The sequence below is a fragment of the Mirounga angustirostris genome, unplaced genomic scaffold (assembly GCF_029215605.1).
Source record: "Mirounga angustirostris isolate CCGP_5_RB_7025 unplaced genomic scaffold, mMirAng1.0.hap1 SCAF_6, whole genome shotgun sequence".
In the NCBI taxonomy this organism is placed as follows: Eukaryota; Metazoa; Chordata; class Mammalia; order Carnivora; family Phocidae; genus Mirounga; species Mirounga angustirostris.
This window is the reverse complement of record NW_026991714.1, coordinates 24,589,759-24,610,116: the sequence shown is the minus strand read 5'-3', so window position 1 is coordinate 24,610,116 and position 20,358 is coordinate 24,589,759. Positions and strand designations below refer to the sequence as shown.

At 45.1% G+C, this 20,358-nt stretch overlaps 2 protein-coding genes across 14 annotated transcripts in view; one reads left to right on the top strand and one right to left on the bottom strand.

Annotated features, from left to right (window-relative positions):
• Window positions 1–462: 462 nt before the first annotated feature.
• FAM72A (family with sequence similarity 72 member A) lies at window positions 463–12,559 on the bottom strand. 2 transcript variants are annotated; one of them, XM_045876936.3, is made up of 4 exons: window positions 10,916–12,559; window positions 8,545–8,622; window positions 4,898–5,022; window positions 467–1,651 (listed from the first exon to the last, which is right to left on the bottom strand). In XM_045876936.3, exons 1-4 carry the CDS (start codon window positions 11,065–11,067, stop codon window positions 1,557–1,559), a joined length of 450 nt encoding a protein of 149 aa, XP_045732892.1. In that variant the 5' UTR covers window positions 11,068–12,559; the 3' UTR covers window positions 467–1,556. The 2 variants fall into 2 exon arrangements, with proteins under 2 accessions (XP_045732893.1, XP_045732892.1); XM_045876937.3 differs by lacking the exon at window positions 4,898–5,022 and having other exon boundaries at window positions 463–1,651.
• SRGAP2 (SLIT-ROBO Rho GTPase activating protein 2) overlaps window positions 12,560–20,358 on the top strand; it is a 227,820-nt gene continuing 220,021 nt past the window's right edge. For 5 of the 12 annotated variants that reach the window (XM_064593907.1, XM_064593904.1, XM_064593905.1 and 2 more), the window contains exons 1-2: window positions 12,563–12,697; window positions 14,460–15,068. In XM_064593907.1, coding sequence (XP_064449977.1) covers window positions 15,002–15,068 — 67 coding nt within the window. In that variant the 5' untranslated portion in view covers window positions 12,563–12,697; window positions 14,460–15,001. Of the gene's footprint in view, window positions 12,698–12,880; window positions 13,511–14,070; window positions 15,069–20,358 lie in introns of those variants that run through there. The other 7 variants (XM_045876931.3, XM_054507924.2, XM_064593903.1 and 4 more) reach the window with 4 other exon arrangements.

The following is a 20,358-nucleotide window of genomic DNA, read 5'->3' as shown; positions in this document are numbered from 1 at the left end:
GAGCCGTTATGTGACCTTGGACAAGCTGCTTAACCTCTCTATGCCTCACTGTGTCATCAGTGAAACCGGAATAATAATATCTGCCTTGTGGGTTTGTTGTGTGGAATAAGTGAATTAAATCTGTAGAGTTAATTAATTAATTAATTAATTATTAAGATTTTATTTATTTATTTGAGAGAGAGAGACACAGCGAGAGAGGGAACACAAGCAGGGGGAGTGGGAGAGGCAGAAGCAGGCTTCCCGCGGAGCAGGGAGCCTGATGCGGGGCTCAATCCCAGGACCCTGGGATCATGACCTGAGCCGAAGGCAGACACTTAACGACTGAGCCACCCAGGCGCCCCAAATCTGTAGAGTTTAGAACAGTGTCTGGTACATGGTGAGCACTCAATAAGTGTTAGCTCTTGTGTGTTATACTTTTCCATTTTTGGGTAAGAAAAGTGGGTACAATAAAAAATTAAAGGAAGGCTGGTCATTTTTACAACAAAACTTTATTTACAGAACCGCAACTCAGTCTGTTTTGGTATCACTATTGACAAAATGCCTACAGCTGAGGTATTACTAAGGCGATACACTGACTTTAGCTGTACCTAAAATCACAATCCAACACCATCCCAGTTTCCTATTTCTGGGTGGCTCTGAATGCAGCTTAAAACAAAAACAAAATTCTCTTTATAATGTATAATGGCTTAAGCAAAACACTTCTTTAGTTTTTTTCTATTTAAGGGTTGGAACTGAGACTACACATTTAAAATTTGCTATTTACAGAGAAAGTCCTAGAGAAGAGAATAACTTAAAGATGGAGGTTTAGTTGATCTGCTTTCATAACACAATAACCATATGACTTTAGAAGAATGTAAATAAATAATGTTCCTAAACAGTATATATTGATAATCTTGTGACAAATTCATTTACCTAACATCGTGCTGAGGAATTAAGAGATTTTCTCCATAGATTTTAAAGTTTTATCTTATTCTATTTGCTGATTCACAAAGTCTTGTTCCATTTTAAGGAGTTTTCGTCAGTATAAGGCAGGATAACCAGTATCTATGGAAACCTAACAGCTTGGTTTTTTAAAAAAAAATTCCTCTTAAACTTTAATTTCCAGTTGAGCTTGTCGTATGTATGCATGGTAATACGCATGGATATATGCTTGGTTGACATACACACATGTATATGTACGAATGCCCTTTATTCAAGAGTATAAAATTAAGAGTATCTGGTATCTCACTGTAAGAAAACTTCCCCAAGATTGTGAGGTAGTTGAGTGACACATGAAATAATCTTCTCCAACCTGAATTTAAGAATGCACCTTTACTGGGTGGAGGGGTGGAGAGAGGAAGAGGAATCAGTAGAAGAAAAGAACTACAATGGCTCAAATTAAATTCAGGTAATGAGTCTGAGATAGCAAATAAATAAATCAACAAATGTCCCATTCCCCCCCTCCAAAAAAGAGAAATCAGTAGTAAATCCTTCCTAATACTTTTAAAGTCAATCCATTAATATGTATTTTACATAGGAAAGAGTCTGAATATTATACATATCATTATCCCTCCCATTCATCGAATACACTCCTCTGCTGAGATATCTAATGTGTCTTCATCTGTATTCTCCTCTATCTCTGGCAAGTTGCCCCAAAGTAGGAAGTTTACACCTGAAAAGAAAAACCATAAAATTACTTAGTGCTGATTACTATTACAACTCAGAATATGCTATATGAAACATTGTATGTTAACATTCTTATATGAAACCATAGTGTTAACAATAAAGAGAAAAGATATTAAAGAATGTACCATAGATAAAAATGATCTAATATCATTCATGTAGGGCATAAACATTTTTTAGGCCCTTTCAAGCAAGTGCTTGAATTCTAGAATCTTCGAACTCCAAAGGATCTCAATGGTCCATTTCCTTAAACCCTGCCCCCAGGTATATTATGCCATAATCACTCTACACTGATAATTTTCAAATCTATTTTAATGATTTTTAAGGATGGAGATTATTTTAGATTAAGTGTCTCTTTGGAGGGTACAGTGGAAAGGCTTGAAATAAGTCTTCTCATCTCCTCAACAAGCATGGAAGTAGCTGGTGGCTTTTTTTGTGTGTGTGTGTCATTCAAAAAAGCAAGGTTTTGAAGCCAGTTATAATATGAACTGCAGGTGGGTTTTAGTTTGGGGGCTATGAAGGTAGACCTTTAGGACCAGGTTGTAGCTGCCAAGACAATAAACAAAACAACAATCTAAAGCTTCCTAATGAAAGGACAGATCTCATACTGAAGACTCTAGTGTAGTATATATAGTAAAACACCATACACGTGATAGAGGGTCATGAGATGGTTTATTCTGGGCGCGTACTATATCCTATAACTTGAAAATACTAAACTGGGAAAAACACCATTATTAGTTGACTTCTAGGAGAGCCAGTGGAGTCCAACAAGGAAAGCAAATCTCACACTCTGCAGCTGTCATTGTGGGCACAAGGAGGACTCAGTAGACTCTGGATGCTTACTCCACACACACTGAGATAGTGGAATGAGCCAGGGTTTGTAGATGTGGTTTGAATCTAGTCTGGTAATCGCTACCACTACCAGTACACCATGGATGGACTACCTTTACTACAAATGTGAGCAACTGCAGACAATATATATTATTTTTTGGGTGTATTTAAATTTTTTGTAGTGTGGCATTATACGTAGCTTTTCTAATTTGCTTTTTTCATCCAACATAATTTTTTTGAGATTTACCTATATCCATATGTATAGCTTTAGCTCATTTCTTTTTATTTCTGTATTCTGTTGTGTGAATTAAATATGTATACAGCAAATATATACATATATGGCAGATAGGGCGCATCTCTCATTGCTTCCTAACTGCCCATTTTGCACAGGAACTCAAGGAAACATGTACAAGGAGGTGCACTGTTGCACTGTTGAAACAGTGGAAATAATCAACTCTCTTGGTTGAGATACTAGAATCTAATCAGGCAAGAAGTTAGCATCTATTTCATGCTGGGGGGGGTGGATACAGATGTCTCTCCTATTATTTTCTGTAATTTTTGTGTGTGTGTTTACACTGTTTATAATAAAAAATATTTCCCCTCCAAGAATGAACAGCATTCTGCTTCTGGTAATATGGCATTGATGAACTAACAGGATAATAAGGAATTACTAGGCCAAAACCTAAGGGATAGTTAGAACCCATAAAGGTAAATAAAGGCTGAAGTCAATTTGCCTTTGAGGGCATTTGCCAATCCCAGGGAATTTGAACTGAGGTTTCTCAAGCATCCTCAGGAAAGTTTCGGGAAATCAGGTCGACGTGTGAAGCCTAGCCTAGAACACAGACATGGGACCCTTTCAGTCTAAACATTCTAGAATTTCATAAAGCTTGTGTATGCATTCCTTTGATGCTGCTGATTCAGGTGATTCAAGGACAGTCCCAACACCATGAGAAACCCTGTTTTATACCAAGCCTCTGGAAGGTCTTACTTTAAATCACAATATTAGGGTTACAAAGGAGAAGTTTGATATTCTTGGAGTGAATACTCAGAGACATGAGTAGCTCGGCACAATTGGTTCAAAGGAGAAAAAATAAACTAAGAGATTGGATCTGACAGAAGGAGCACCTTCCTTTCTCTGTTAAGAAGGGAGGAAGGAAATCCTGTGATACATCTGTTTCTCATGGATTAGATTCAGTGTGAATGGAAGAATGCGGGGCTTTTATCTTTGAAAAATTGACAAATATTAAAAAGTAAATCAAAATGGAAAAATCTCCACCCTGTGTTTTGAATTCTGTGAAGCAGGAAAAATAGTATCAAAGCAGAAACTTCCTTTAATGTGTCCCATGATCAACACAAATATAAAACTGGAGGCCCAAGCTAGAAGCCCATATCTCAGGGGAGCTCAGATAAGTCCTTCCTCAAAAATGGCCTTCTTAACATCCTGGAGTCTGAAATTAAGACCTGCAAATGATGGGTTGAGAGCTACAATTGAACGCCAGGTGATTTTATAATCAGAGTCTATAAAAACCTAAGCATAATTGGCAGGTTTGAGGACCCTGAGAACCTAGCTTACAATTCATGATCTTTAGTCTGTGAAGGCAAATCAGCCTTAAGAAAAGGAATATATTTTAAGTTCTGAAGAAGATTAAAACATACATCTAAAAACCTGAGAGTATTGGTGCCAACCTGGATTGTTGAGTTCTTTAAATTGTTCCCACTAAAAAAATCCCCTAAAAGTCAACCTGGTCTCTTGTGTAAATAGATACTAGACAGAGAAGACCTGTGTCTTACAACAAAACTGCGCGGCTCCAGACAATATAAAATGTATCATGTAAATGTCCTTTAAAGAATTGGTTGTATGTTAAATAGTTAGTAAAACATACTGGTATTAAATACTTCCCTCGAATAAAATTCCATCATAATTTATTAATATAGATGTCAAAATGTCTGTTTTTATCCTGGAGCAACATCACCAAGTACAAAGGTTACCTAGCCATCCTCCCTCCCAGCTCCCCACTGCCCCAGCCTCCCCTCCCTGCTTTCCTACACACGCACACACACACACACACACATGCATAATTGACCATCAAATCTAAAATCTTCCAGAATTCCCTGGAGTTATAATAGGTATCAAGGCAACAATTTAGAGCAACTAAAATATTAATTTAAAAAGACGAGAAGAGCCACCTTTGAGGCTCTTGTACATAATGACAACAGCAGAAATGGTGATGAATTTTAGCTAGTAGTTTCCCTAACTGAATGTTTGGGATAAAAGGACTCAAGTTTCACTCTTTCAACCCAGGTAAGAGAGTTTCAGAGGGAATCCTAAAACAATCTATTGAGAGTTTCACTCAGGTATTGATAAATAAATGTCAGGGAAATTTCTGAGTCAGTTGTTTCTTACCGGTAGAGTCTAGTCTGTTAATATCATAAACTGCCTGGCTGTGAAACATCCAGAAGTGTCCATTGTTGCAGGAAAGAAGGCAGGAACAACATGGAACAATCACATGATAACCTACAATGTTCCCACTGAGACAGAAAGTAAATATAATTAGATACCACCTAATAACTGGCCATATAAGCATTTTTATGTGCTAAGGTAAGTAGATAGACCGTACGAAGACCTCATTTCCTCCTAACAACCTCCATTGCTAGGACCTTTGGGATAGGAGTTACTCCAGTAATGTTAAATTTGACAGTGCTACTGCCAAATGGGAAAATGGTCTTTCAGTTAAGTGAAACAATACTAACACATTCTCCATTTCTTCGCTAGTATTACTCTGTGCATTTTCCTTAAGCTAGCTTCTAAATGCCATGCCCTAGGGTCATGATATGTTCTGTAAAGCACCCACAACTGATGTGCTGTGGGTAAAAAGGTTTTTGCTATGCCCAGAACTGCAGCAGGTTAGGTTCTTCTATGTTCTAGTTCAATGCCAGCACCTAAAAACTGTTTCAACAGATGGAGGAGTAGGAAGACAGCATGAGCCCTTGTAAACCAAACACAAGCTGGCTGCTCTAATTTTAGTCTTGGTGTTTTGAAGGAATTCAGAAATAAAGCAATTCCATAGCTTCTAGAGAAAGTTGCAAAAGTTTGTACTGTCTTCAAGATTATCCGTCTGATTATAAGTACCTAATTCTTCCACAGATTTTTTTTCCCCTATGTGGTCACTATTAAATAGAGTGAATATACAGGGAATGTTTTAGCTAGTGCTTTTTCTTTTTTTAAATGACAACACGAACTACTTATACCTTGGGTTGTAAAAATTCTTATTATAGCTTGTTTCCACCCTGTGAGATGTGCGAGTCAGTCATTTTTGTGAGGCCCTATAAAAAAATACCGTAAAAGGTACCAGCCTACCTAAAATATGTCTTCTAATCATAATCTGCTTGGAAAGGCAAACAAATGAAAGCAAGTTGTTCTTGGACCGGGACTGACAGTTATTTGTAAGACAATACTGCAAGAGTAAATTCTATGGCTTTAATCATCATCCATATTCATTCACTCATTCAGCTCATGTTTATTGAGCATCTACTATGTGCCAGGTACTGTTCTAGGTGCTGAGAATCCAACAGTAGACAAAGTCCTTGTTCTCATGGAACTAACATTCTAGTAGGGACACATCAGATCATTTTGATCCCCCGTTAAAATCCCTTCAGGGGCTTCCCATTGGCCAAAAATCAAAACAAAAAACCCCTTCATACCAAGGTCTAGATCTGTGCTATCCAAAATGTGGCTATTGAGCACTTGAAGTTTGGCTAGACTGAAGTGTGTGTAAATAGAAAACACACGAGATTTCAAAGACTAAGAATAAAAAATAGAATGTAAAATATTGTGTTAATAGTTTTTTATGTTGGTTACATGTTGAAACAATATTTTGGTTACACTGGGTTAAATAAAATATACAACTTAAATTAATTTCACTTGTTTCTTTTTTACTTTTTAAAATGTGGTTATTAGAAGATTTTATTTATTCATTTATTATTTTTTAAAGAAGATTTTAAATTACATATGCAGCTTGTAGATTTCTATTGGACAACGGTTCTGACTATATCTCTAATCTACTCGTACAATTCTCTCTTGATGTTCACAATGTCTCAGCCACGCTGGCCATCATCTTCTTATTCCTTAAACATGTTAGGCTTCTTCTTGCCTTGGGTGCTCTGCACTTGCTGTTCTATCTGCCTAGAACATTTTCCCTTGGGGTACTTCTCATCCTTTTGGATTCAATTCCAATGTTACCTTCTGATGAGAAGGCTTCTCTGAGCATGCTACCTCAAAAGAGCTTTTACCTGCTCTCCCAAACTCTATAATTCTCTATCATTTGTTATTATTATTTCCTTTGGAGCACTTTCCATCATATTAAATAGCTTCTTTTTTTTTTTTTTTAATAAGTCTCCACGCCCGATGCAGGGCTTGAACTCACAACCCTGAGATCAAGAGTCACATGCTCTACTGACTAAGCCAGCCAGGCATCCCAAACTTTATTTAAAGTAGGCTCCACACCCAACATGGGGCTTGAACTCACAACCCCGAGACCTAGAGTCCTGTGCTCCATCGACTGAGCCAACTGGCGATCCCCCACACCCTATTCAATATCCTATTTATTTAAATATCTTACTGATGGTAATATCTTACTGGGTGGCTCGTTAAGCGTCTGCCTTCGGCTCTGGTCATGATCCCAGGGTCCTGGGATCAAGCCCCGCATCAGGCTCCCTGCTCACCGGGGAGCCTGCTTCTCCCTCTCCCACTCCCCCTGCTTGTGTTCCCTCTCTCGCTGTGTCTCTCTCTGTCAAATAAATAAATAAAATCTTTAAAAAAAATAAATATCTTACTGATTGCCTTCCCACTAGAATGTCTAAAAGCCAGTGACTTTGTCTTACATATTGCTGTATTTCTAGCTCCCATATCAATGACTAGCACATAGTAGAACTTCAATATACAGTTTGAATGAATGAAAGAATGAATTTAAATCATTATTAGCACATAAGAATTTGAATATTAGGATTATAATTTATAACCCAAACCCCATTTAAGTGCAAAAAAAAAAAATCTCAGCTTTCTTCTCTCTAAAATGGGACTAATAATACTCAAGTCTGCCCACCTCTCAAAAGATAATAGTAGGGCGCCTGGGTGGCTCAGTCATTAAGCGTCTGCCTTCAGCTCAGGTCATGATCCCAGGGTCCTGGGATCGAGTCCCACATCGGGCTCCCTGCTCTGCGGGAAGCCTGCTTCTCCCTCTCCCACTCCCCCTGCTTGTGTTCCTGCTCTCGCTATGTCTCTCTCTGTCAAAAAAAAAAAAAAAAAAAAAAAAGATAATAGTAAAGTTTTCATCTGTGTCATAATTTGTAATCTATTAAGCCTTTTAACATTCATAACACTCTATAAAGTAAACACAAAAGACAATTAAATTTCTATCTTCTTAAGTTGGAAGATAGTTTATGTTTTCTTAAGATATAAATTAAACAAGGAAACAGAGGTTCAGGGGTTCAGAGGTTTAAGGAGTTTACTTGAGATCAGATTGAGAGTAAGAGTAGGGCCAGGGCTCAAACCTGATTTTTTATGATCGTAACTCTATGTGTTTTTTCCTCCTAAACTATGTTGCCTTTTTCTGAAAATGAAAGCAGATATTTGTCAATGCACTTTGAAAAATTGTAAAATCATATACAAATGTGCCACAAGACCCTTTTAAAAAATTACTCTAAATAACAAATGGGTTTTCAATGGCTCATTGCATGGGTTATAACCAGTGCTCGATTCAGCCCACTGAACCTTTCTCCGTGCTGTGGTGTTAACATCCATCTTCCAAATGCAGGGCTATCTAGAATCTTGCCAAAAATTACCATTTTAGGGCGCCTGGGTGGCTCAGTCGTTAAGCGTCTGCCTTCGGCTCAGGTCATGATCCCAGGATCCTGGGATCAAGTCCCACATGGGGCTCCCTGCTCTGCGGGAAGCCTGCTTCTCCCTCCCCCACTCCCCCTGCTTATGTTCCCTCTCTCGCTGTGTCTCTCTCTGTCAAATAAATAAATAAAATCTTAAAAAAAAAAAATTACCATTTTAAACATGCGATGTCCTTCAGTTTACATTTGCAGATTTCAGTGAAATAGCATCTTCCAATGAAGTCCACAGCACTGGAGAGGGAAATGTGCAGAAATAGTCAAGGTACTTTAAAAAAAATGTTGTAAAAAGCACATATAATGTAAAATCTACTAACTTAACCATTTTGTAAGTGTACGGTTCTGAAGTGTTGTGTATTCACATTGTTGTGCAATGAATCTCCAGATCATTTTCATATTGCAAAACTGAAACTCTATACCCATTAAACAACTCCCCATTTCCCTCAGCCCTCAGCAACCACCATCTACTTTCTGTTTCTATGAATCTGACTATTTTATACAGCACATGTAAGTGAAAGCACATAGTATTTGTCTTTTAGTGACTGGCTGATTTCATTTAGTATAATGTTCTCAACGTCCATCCATGCTGTAGCATTCAGCAGGATAGCCTTCCTTTTTAAGGCTGAATAATATTATTATATTGTATGCATATACCACATTTTGTTTATTCATTCATCTGCTGATGAACAATTAACATTTGTGTTGTTTCCATCTCTTGGTTATTGTGAATTATACTGCTGAGAACATGTGTGTGCAAATATATCTTTTAAATCCTGCATTGAATTCTTTTGGATATATATAACTAAATACAAATACACACTCAGATATATACACATGCCCAGAACTGGGATTCCTGGATCATATGGTAATTCTATTTTCAATTCTTAGGAACTTCCATGTTATTTTCCATAGCAGCAGAACCATTCTATGTTCCTACCAATAATGCACAAGGGTTCCAGTTTTTTCATATCCTTGCCATTAAGTGTACTTTTGGTTGTGATTTAGCGTGAATTTTGTAGGCCCAAAAAGGCTGAAAGAGACTCTAAAGTAGAACAATAATATATTTTGTAAGAGTCAGTTAATACTTGTGAGCTTACCATAAATGCAACAAAACTTCCATTTAAAAAATCTTAATGTGTTCATTAATTCATACACATCTTAGCACGTTAATCCATCACTGTCATAACCCCTTCGAGGAAGAATAGACAATAGAAAAAAACCTGGTTCTATTGTAGACTCTGGTCTAACCTCTAACAATTCACCTATCTGAGCCCTCATCTTATTGTTTACTACATCTATTGCAAAGGTGAATGGGTTAATATTTTAAATTTGTGTGCATGTGTGTTATCTGTGTGGATGTGCTACTAAAAAGAGAAAGCCCTAGACAACAAATCATAGAACCTGTGCAATAGTAGGTTCTAGATTTATTGTCTAGTGCTTTTTCTTTTTACAACACACACACACACACACACACACACAGTACTCAAAATAGTAACCCAAATATCTTTGCAGTAAGTGAGAGCTGTTGGCTTTGCCATTAGGCATGACTACACTTAAACCACTTCAGAAAAGATTTCAAGAAAGGAACAGTTCACAGTTTGGAGTGGATTTTTAAAATGTTCAAGTTTCTATCATTGCAAAGTTCATTTTAAAGTGTTATGATTATTGGCCTGCTTCCTCTGGCTCTGTGTCCAAAGACTAGCTGTTCACCCATATTTTATCTCTTTCACTTTAATGATAAAGACCCAAATTTTGAAAATTATGTAAGGGCATATATATGCTGACCATGGAAAGAGAAAGTACGTTTTAGAGCCAGAAAAGGTATATTTGAGTCAAATAAAATGGCTATTCTTCCAAATCGGTAGCAAATTCTTAAGGACTCTACCTACAAAAGTGGGTAGTGTCTGAAAACAGAATTTAAGAGGATTTAATTACGCAAACAAATGCATGGTATCTGAAATAGTGGACAAGGATTGTTTCAGGGCTAAGTCTCCATTTCATCGCATACAAATCTATTTCTCGCTCATTAGGAGAGAGATTTTTGAGAAAAGAACACCAACTTACATGGACAATGGATCTGATTCAGCCTGCCAATCGCAAACAATGGCAGAAAATTATGAATATTTTTTGGCCTAAAACTTCATGGATAAAAATGAAAAATTTAGTGGCCTCTTTTCTCTAACAGTACAGAAAATCTTGCCTGACTTTACCTAGAGTCTAGGGTCTAGGTCATGGACTTGATCCAGTGAGATGGCTGGGCAGGGCACAGCGCCAGGGATTCAACTTCAGGGATGTGGTCACATGACTATAACTGAACTAGAAGCATTACATCAGGACTGACCACTCTGGCTAAACCACAGACTTTGTCCAGACAGTCTGCCCACTTAGTTATAATCCAAGGGGATCATCAGACTGTTGGGAGTGGCTGGAACACCAAAATGATAACCTCCTTGTGGACTCCCAGAGGTCCAAAGCATACACTTTTCCCATTTAAAGGCTACCGTTGCCCGCCACTAGCATGACTTACTTGGTAGGAGGGATGTCTGTAGAGAAAAGGTCTATTTCAGTATCAGCCAGCAAAACAGCCTTCATTCCCCTAGAGCTGAGCACTTGTTTACAGAATTTGCAACACAGGATGGACACGCACCGGTCCTTGAAACTACAAGTGCTGGTAGACATGGCGTCCCGGGAAGGATGCGGTGTAGGATTTTTGAAAGAGGAGACTTTCCTAGTTCGATTCCCCCAGGTTAAAAATCAAATTGCGAGGTCTAGAGCTTTTCTAAGCCCTAAACTTTAGGGAAGGAAATGAGTTCTTTTCTGTTTTCCCGTGGGAGGGTGAAAGTAATATTTATTGAGGAGGAGCAGGGCGAAGCAGCATATGTGGCTTTCCTTTTAATTTTCGGGGAAGGGAGTGGGGTTTGAAGTTGCGGGGGCGGCGAGCTGCAAGGGGCCAGCGGAACTTCTCTACAGTAGGCCCCCCAGCCTCGCGTCTAGAAGGCTCCTCTACTCTTCAGCCCCCGCCCCTTTAGCAATTCCCTAAACTTTCTCCAGCAGTGTCTTTCCTTGAAAGCTCTCCTCCTAAGCCCCTCCCTCCGAGCGCTCCAATTCCTCCCCCTCCTCCCCCGGATCGCCGGCCAGGCGTCCCTACCCACGCCTCGTCTTTGGAAATCTTTCTCCTCTTCCCAGGATCCAGAAATCCCCTTGGCTTTTCCCACCCGGACGAACCCCGGTTCTCTTCAGTCCTCCCGGGACCCTCCCCCGCTCTGCTCGCTCGCGAGCCCCCCTTCACTTCTCTCCTGGCAGCCCCCAGCCCTCAGCGTGCTGGCTGGCTCTCGCGCCGTTTCTCTCGGTCCCCCGTCCCTCAGCTCTCCCTCGTGCCCCCCGCCGTCCCCTTAGGTCTCCCTCCGAGCGGCCGCTCCGGAGCGCGCGGTGGGGTTGGTAGGACGGGGCAGAGATCGCTTTGGGGGCTCAGTCGGCGCTGGGGGCTCTGTCACCGAACGCGTCGTTTTTTGCTCCCTCTTCCGCTCTCTCTGCCTTTCCAACCGGCTGTCAGTTTGAATTGCCGGCGCCGCGCACCGATTGGGAGAACTAGAGTTCGCCTGCGTCCCGCATTGGAAGGCTCCGGAGCCTTCCCCTGCTGAGATCTTAGTGGCTTGGAGACCCTACGCCCCGCCTCAGTAACGGTGCTGTGATCAGCTCAGCTTTATGGTTGGTCGAGCTTGGCTCCGCCTCCGCTCTCATTGGCCGGCCCCGGGAGTTTTGGGCAAATCCTACTCTCGCCCCAGTGAAAGAGTCAAGGCACGCCCTTCGCGCTTCTTATTGGAAGACTTTCTACAGTCCTGAGATCTCTACTCTCTATTGGCTAAAATTCTCCGCAACGCCCCTCCTCTCTACCCTGGTCCAATTGGTCGTGCTTTCCCTCAAGAGTTTGTGTTTGGCTGTTGGTTCCACTTTAACCCCGCCCATTAATTCTACTTTAGGGCTCGGCAACCCGGGGAGGAGCTTACTCTGTGACCACGCCTCGGTGGTGCTAGTCACACCTCCGAGTTTCGCCAGCTCCTCCTTCTCATTCCAGTCCTTTCGGGATCAGCTATTCCTATTGGCTACAGGCCCCATCGGTCGATAGAAAACGGGCGGTGATTGGTAAGGGGGTGGGCTCTGCTTCCCGGCGGGGTCCTGCGGAGTTGGCGGAGGCTCCTCAGGGGTCTAGGGGACCGATCTGCGTAGAAGCGGGTGGCGGGGAAGAGGGGAGGAGATCTCAGAGTGGGAAGCGGAGCCGGGGGCCCGAGACCCGTCGCGTCAGAGCCAGGTAAAGGCTCCTTCCCTCTCCCCTTTCCTCTTCCCGGCCGCCGGGCTGGAGCCCTGACTGAACAAACCCCGGCAGGGGCGGGAAGGAGAGGGTGCGGATGCTGCTGGCGGCATCGCCTCCCGTGCCGCCCGGAATCCCTCAGACCCCCTCCCCCCCGACCCTCTCCAAATCTTCTAGTACAGTCCATAATACTTCTCAGAACTGCATCGCTCTCTGCCCTTCACCGCACAGCCTGGGACTCTGCCCTGGGACTCTGCCGCCGCGAAGCCCGCACCCAGCCCCCTCCCCAAGTCCTCTGCACACGGGCAGCCTTGGTCCCCTTTTGGGCAGCCGTCGCTGGCATCACCCGTAACCATCCGGTATCCTCTTCCCCTGTCTCCAAGCCCTGGCAGACAGCCGGTTACAGCCCAGGACCCAGAAGGATAGTTGTTCCGCACTGCTTCCGGGGCTCTTGCCCTGTCCCAGCCCCCGGCCCGCCTGGAACGGCTCCTTTTACGCACCCCGGTTCCCAGACCGGTAGCGGGTCCCCCAAGTTGCTAACATCCTTACACTTCATGTAACATCGTGGCCCACGGTAGTCTCCTCACCGCCCCCCCCCCGTACCCTCTCTCCACCTCCCAAGCGTGTGCTGAGGCTCCAGTTATCCCCGGCTCCCGTGCAGCCTCTGGACCCCACCTCACACCCCCCTCCCCGCTTCCTGCCCGCCTGAACCACCACGCCGCCTGGGCTCCCTCTTCCTCCGGGCGCGGGAAGTGGGAGACACCGGCGGGAGCCCCCCCACGCGCCCCCCCGCTGCCTCCTGACAAGGAAAGGGTAAGGGGCGACCAAGGAGGGAGGGTAGCCGCTGCGGCACGGTGGGGAGCAAGACGCCCGACTCTGAGCTACCGCTGCTTCCCTCCCGCCTCCCGGGCCTGGGCCGGGGCGGGATTTCCTCCGGCACCTCCTGGTGCGAGGAGTCGGGACTGCCACCCTTCCGACCCCCCCCTCCCCCAGCCTGGGTCTGGGTGCGGTATCAGGGATCTCTGGGCAATGGTGACAAAAAATATCGGGGGTGGCATTTAAGAGTCGCTCTCGTCCCTGGGTTGGGGGAGGCGGTGGCTGCCTTCCGTCCCCCGCCCCCGGGTTTTCCCGACTCCGACCCTAGCCTCTAACCCGTTTCCTGCTTCTGTCGACCACATTGTTTTCCTGGATGTGCCCCGTGCCGAGCAGGCTTTTTCCTGCAGGTCTCTCCCCCCACCCCCGCCCGAAACATTTTGCTGCCAAGAGAAGCTAGTAACCAAAAACAAAACAACTGGGAGGAGGGGCGGGAGGGAAAGAAAAGTTGTGCCCGGGTGGCTTGTCCCTCCCTGGCTTTGATCCCTTTTGATGTCCAGGGAGTTGCCCCGGCCGGGGATCAGGGGCCGCGTCGGAGCCACTGCCGAGAGTGCTCCCTTCAGCTGGCGGCTGCCCAGCGCTGTCGGGGCTCGGAGGCCGCCGAGGTGCCGCAGTCCCCGCCCGGAGCCCCGCGTTCCCGCCGCAGTCCCCACCCGAAGCCCGCGCAGGCGGCTGCTCCGAAGTGTTTTCTTCCAGCCTTAAAACACAATCCGGAGGGAGCTTCCTTCCTCCGCACCTCGCCGCGCCGGGCTCTGTGGGCCGGGTTGGTGTTTGGCCGAGATGAATGGGCCCAGGCCGGGCTTGGAACGACGGCGCCTACCTCACCCCCGCCGCGATTAGGATCTGCGCTGGGGCTGATCGCCCCCTCCCCTTTTCCCTGCATTTACAGGCAAGTGAACCGGAGCAAACGACTTCCGATCCAGTCTGCGCTGCTGCGGCTCCCTTTTGGGATTTGATTTGCAGCATCTTCGAGCCTGTGCAACAAAAAACCGCGAAGCACGCCCAGCCCTCCCCGGCACCCTTTTACGCACCCACTCCCTCCCGGGGACACAGCTGGGCGCGTCCACACCCCCGCACCCCCCACACCATGTTGTGCGGAAGGACTTCCACTCCCTGCCTCTGTCGTTGATGTCAGACCCCAGGCCAGCCTCCGGGCGCTGCAGTTCTCCCGGCTAATGCTGAGGCTGCGGCTCCGGCTCTAGCACAGGAACCAGCCGCCGCCGCGCCCGGCCCCAGCGCCCACCGTCTGCATGTGCCCGCCGTAGCCTTCTGCCCAGCCCGCAGCCCGCGCTCCCCGGAGCGCTGGAGACCACCGCGGGGGGCCCCTTCTGCTCTTGGGAGAAGCAGTCTTGGAGGTATTGATTTCGGTGGTTGAATTTTTCCCGTGGATCTATCAATTCACAATTTGAATTTGGAAGAAAGAAGGAAAACATGACGTCTCCGGCCAAATTCAAAAAGGATAAGGAGATCATAGCAGAGTACGATACTCAGGTCAAAGGTAAGGGCTTTGAAAAATAGCATAATGCATATGCTCTGTGGACCATTGAGGCATGTATTTCCACCCTGATTTGCAGGATGTTCATTTCTTTGGGTGGAGCAGGTGGGGGCAGGCTGAACCCAGAGGTGGTTTCATAGGTGGGTTTGAGCCTCCGAAGGATGGGCTGTGCCAGGGGCCACCAGCTCTGGAAAGGAATTTTCAGAGTGGGCTTTAGGTTTGTTCTGTAGGGCTGGCCCTGATTTTGGCAGTCCTCCCCCCCCGCCCCCCGCCCCCGGCTAGATAGGATGGGGGGAGGGGCGGGAGGTTCTTGGAGAGAGAAAGGCGGCAATTTGCCTCTGGGTGTCTGGGTCAGGTTTCCTTGAAGGACAACTGAAATCTGACAGGTGTTTGGGAATTTATTTCTGAGGTTGAAGAGGAGTCCAGATAGAGAAAGGCAACCTTGAGAAGGTATACCATTTGGGGAGCCCTGGAAGAGGTGGGGGTTTTTCCTGATGCACTGTATCAAAAGGTGACATTTGCTATGGCATCGGACACAGAAAGTCTGTAGCCACCTTGGGTGCACCTTGTACCTGCCAGGTCTCTGGTTGCCTTGCATTCAATCAGAGATCAGCGAACAGAAAGAATAAGGTCATTTCACACCCTGTCTCCGCCCTCACCTAAACATGAATGGAGTTGGGATGTTAGGGTTGCTGGGTGGTGCTGATTCTGGAGAATGGGAAGACATAATTGTTTAACCCTTCTGTGTTGTCACCCTCTGCTCCAGAAGGCGTGCTTTTAAAGGCCCACTTCCCTCTGCAAAAATGTGAAGGGTAAAGCAAAATGTGGACCTAGAGAAACCAGCTGACCTGTCTGCACATTTAGTTGACTACCTGACTTGGTGCATGAATCAGAGCCCGTTCCCAGACAACCTTTTTTTAACCAGTCGTTCCCATAGGAGGGTTCCCGCCTGTTAAAGAGCCCCAGGATGTGTTTGTGCAAGGCACTGTCCCTTCCTGGGCAGCCACTAGGAAGAGCCATGTGCTCTAGCCCATTGAGACTTCAGCTGGGGAGTGGGAGAGGTGGGTGGCCTTGAATGTTACACCACATGGTTGGAGCTCTGGGTTTTCCTTTGTTTCAGAGTACAGAGGGAGGGGCCCCTCCTTCTTTCCCTGCACCAATGCAAGGAGACCTTTTCCTATCATAGAGGACTTGGGAAGGGCCATGTCTCCCTTCTAATGATCGCCTGGGGTGGGGATAGTGTAGAGCTTGAAATGGGCAGCTGCCTTATCTCTTGGAAGGTTGGAATGCAGTTTGAAGTCCCCATTTTGCCTGTAGGATCTTTTTAATGTCATCAGCTTGGTCAATGCTGGAGGTGCCCTGAGGGACCTTCTCTCCACTTGGCTGCAAATGTTGGTGGGTTTATTACAGAGATGGGGGAGTTGATTGATTGATAGCTTCAGTTGAACAGGGATTGGGAGAGGTGTGGTTGTGAGTTATAATTGAGGTCTTGGCCCCTTGTCACTGTTCATAATCTGGGCCTGTTTTTGTAAACAATAGGCCACTGGCCTCTGTGTCCTGTCCAGATGCACTGTATTCTGCTCCTGGAATCCCCCTTGCCATTTTAACCAGATATGTCGCTCTATTTTTTTACATATCCTATTCTTAACTGTTGCCATAGGGAGTGTTAATAACTTTGACTTTCCCAGATTTCTCTCCAGAAGCACACCATTTGACTAAGGTGCAAAGTGATTTTACATGTTTATTTTTTGGAAGGTTCAGGGCTGATAGGTGTTAATAGAACCTTGTCTGCTGATTCCTATTGGTGAAAGATTTCTCACGAGTGTCTCAAAATTGAACACTTGTGTATTTACAAACATTGCTCATTGAGATGATGTAATGCAGTTGGCTGTTTGGGGTTTCTCTTCAACCTTGCCGCAAGCAGGGGACTGTTTTGCTTTGCTCTGATATTTTCACTGACACTCTTCAGGATCATAGAATTTTATAGGTGGCCGAGCATGATGTCTTACTCAGAGAAGGTGCCCGATAAAAAACTGATTTAAATGATTTAGTCCCTCATTTTATAGTGGAGGAGAGTACAGAGAAATTAAGAGGCTTGTCCAAGGTCACACAGCTAGGTGGTGGTAGTTGGAATGAGGAGGTTACCGACTTCCAATTCTTTGCTTTATTCTGTTCCTACTTACCGTGAAACATCATCTGACCAGAGTAGGAAACAAGAAATCGGTAAGAAGCCCAAATCTGTCAATGAATAATAGCAGTAGTAATAATAATAATGGGTTACAGTTTGGGTGCTCATGACGTTCCAGCCTGTTCCAAGTGCTTTATATGAGTTGTCTTGTTTAATTCTCACATCAACCAGGAAGGTAGATATTATTTTACCCCGCATTCAGTGCATGAAGAAACAGGCTTAGAGAGGGTGAGAAGCCTTCCCAAGGTCACACAGCCAAACCCTGGCAGCTCGACTCCATTCCCTTATTCGTCAGCCCTTTATTTAGTGCCTTCTAGGGGCTGGCGACAGAGCAGTGGACAAGACAAAGACCCCTCCCTTACGGAGCTTATGTTGTAGAACCGAGGTTCTTCGTGGAAGGGCATCGAGATTGGAGACAAAGGACCCGGGTTCTAGATTGGCTCTGCTCCCCCACTAGGTAGAAGCCGTCGGTCAGAATTCCGAGTTTCAGGTTTTTACGTGTTACATGGGACTGGTACTGCTGCTGGTCCTCTCTCACAGATGCCAAGATAAAAAGGAAAACTGCCCTTTTGGTCTGGTGGCGAAGAGCACAGGTTTTTGAGTTGAAGGGACCTAGGTTTCAAATCTCAGTTTGGTCACTTGCTCACCTTGCCCCTTGGGCAAATTCCGTGACTTGTCCGAGCCTTAGTTTCCTAACTGAAAAATAGGCAAAATACTGTGCATTTCCTGAGCAGTTGTGAGGAGTCAGTGAGAGCATATATGAAAATCATTTGGAGTGGTATGTGTGCTCACCCATGGCGCAGTCTGCTCCGCACTTAGTGGGCCTGGCTTCCTGCTGCATTGGGCTAACCATAAGGCCACAATGCCCATTCACCCCCAAGGCACCAGCTGTTCCATGATGGGGCACAAGTCTCGGAATGAAACTTGAGTTCTAGTTTCTGTTCCTCCAGTAGTGGTGAAAGGTATCTTAAACCCTGTAGACCTCAGTTTCCCTTTCTGTAAAATGAACAGGTAAAGTGTCTAATTGTTGGCAGCTGTTTTGTATTCTCTGACCAGAGTTGTGGGTTTTGCCCGTTTCGGTCAGAGATGGTTTGAGTCCAGTGGACTCGAAATGGACTCTGTGGTACCTTGTCTAACCTGTGGCTTTTGCCTCGCCTGACGCCACCTGCTTGCATGTGCCCTGAAGGGCTTCTGAGGCCCCAGCCCCAGCCCTCGCCCAGCGTGCATTTATGTGGGGCGTGCCTCCTTAGTCCGCCTGCCCTGTAGCCGCCTTCTTCAAAACCATCATTGTTTCTGGTTTGTGGGTGTTCAGATTCCTTTGAAAGTTCATGCCTCTCAATGTCTGACTCGAAAGCAATAATATTCTTAATGCTTTTACATGGCTCTTTCCAATTAATGAAACGCTTTCATATACATGAATCTCTGGAAAGTCTTGACAGCCCTGGTCAGGTTCATGGTCATAACCTGAGGCCTTTTGGCCGGTTTCCTGTGAGCTTCTTTCAAGACTGGAGTAGCACAAGGTGGTAGAGTGCAAGGCCTGGTTACTGGAGGTAATAATCTGGGTGGCTTCACATCACTGCATAGTTTCCTGGCTCGCTGTCGCCCTCTCCTTACTCAGGACCCCCTTTCCTTTACCCTCGCCATACCTTGAGTTTTTCTAGTGCCCCAGAAAGCTTAAGATTGACAGTTAATGCAAATATTCCAGGAGGAATCCTCTGAAACAGAGTGGTACTGTGTGCTGGGCAGTCAAATTTTCTTTCTTGAGAACATTGCGGGTCTTGTCCTTTTTTTTTTTTTTTTAAATGTCTTAGAAGGGCGGTATGTATGCAGCACAGAGCTGAGAAGTGAAATTCTGTAATTTCCATCTGGAGCATTTTGATAGAAAAGCCTCAGGCCTTTGCCTGGAACAGTTTAACCCTTTAGGACCCTTTCCGAGCAGGAGATGAAATTTAAAACTCCACACATATTGTGTGTGCACACACACTTGGGAATGTGGATTGCTGGTGTTTAAACAAGCTTGTTCCCCTGGGAGGTCTGAGCGGTTCTTCACTCATGCCAACAAAGGTCTTCTCCAAAGCTTCTTTCCTCCCAGCCCCCACTCCCCAAGGGAGCTTTAAATATAATCAGTTTGTGAAAAGCTGCAGTAAAACATCTCCTTGGAATCCCCAAGCAGATGCTATCATCTTCCTGCCAGATGATTGAAGGCTTCTCTTCCCTTGCTCAGGGAAAATAGGACTCTGCAGACAGCTGAACTCCTGGAAGGAAAGGAAGCTCTGGGAAAAACGGAGCGCTCTGGATGTCAGGGTTGGAAGACCGGGAGGAAGGTGGTGGGCAAGGAGCTGGGGATGCCGTGTGCTGTGCAAAGCAGCAGCGGCTAGACCGTGTTTGTGAGGAGCCCTTTTGCAATTTCAGGCATCCTCTTAGGGCACGGGAACAGAAATATCTTTGGAGAAGCCCATCTGGTGGTTATGACCACATCGTCATGCACCCGCACAGGTTGAAAGCCAGGACGAGGCCCAATCATTTCTCTGCTGTGAAGTTTACAGAGTCGGATCCAGCCCTGATCCGTAGGGTCCACACCCTTTTAAATCAGCAGGTGCCCAGCTCCTGACTCATATGCTCCCATTGTTCACTCCCGATAAACATGGGCTGCCAATGGTACCTGTGGAGCCCTTCTTCCAGAAGAGACGTTTTCTTCACGGGAATTGTGCCTACCTTCCACCCCAGGCCTCCGAGGGCTTTGTTAGGAAAGTATTAGGTCATGTGGCAGGGGAAAAAGAAGTCAATATGTAGATCTCTACTGGTAGTAAAATGCAAGGGAACAGTTTTAATCTGGTGTCAGCTACAGAACTGGCCTTTTAGGGAATCTGGGAAAGTCACCTCAGAAATTGTTTGATTGAAATGTCAATGAGAGCACTTAAAAAACATTTTTAAGAATTACAAAATAACACGTTTACTGATTTTACAGTAATGTGTAGGAACTTCTGTCTCTTTCATGGTGGGAAAATACACACAACGTAAAATTGACTATCTGAACCATGCTTTAGTGGACAGTTCAGGGGCAGTTAGAACATGCCCATTGTGCAAATGAGCGCTACCATCCAC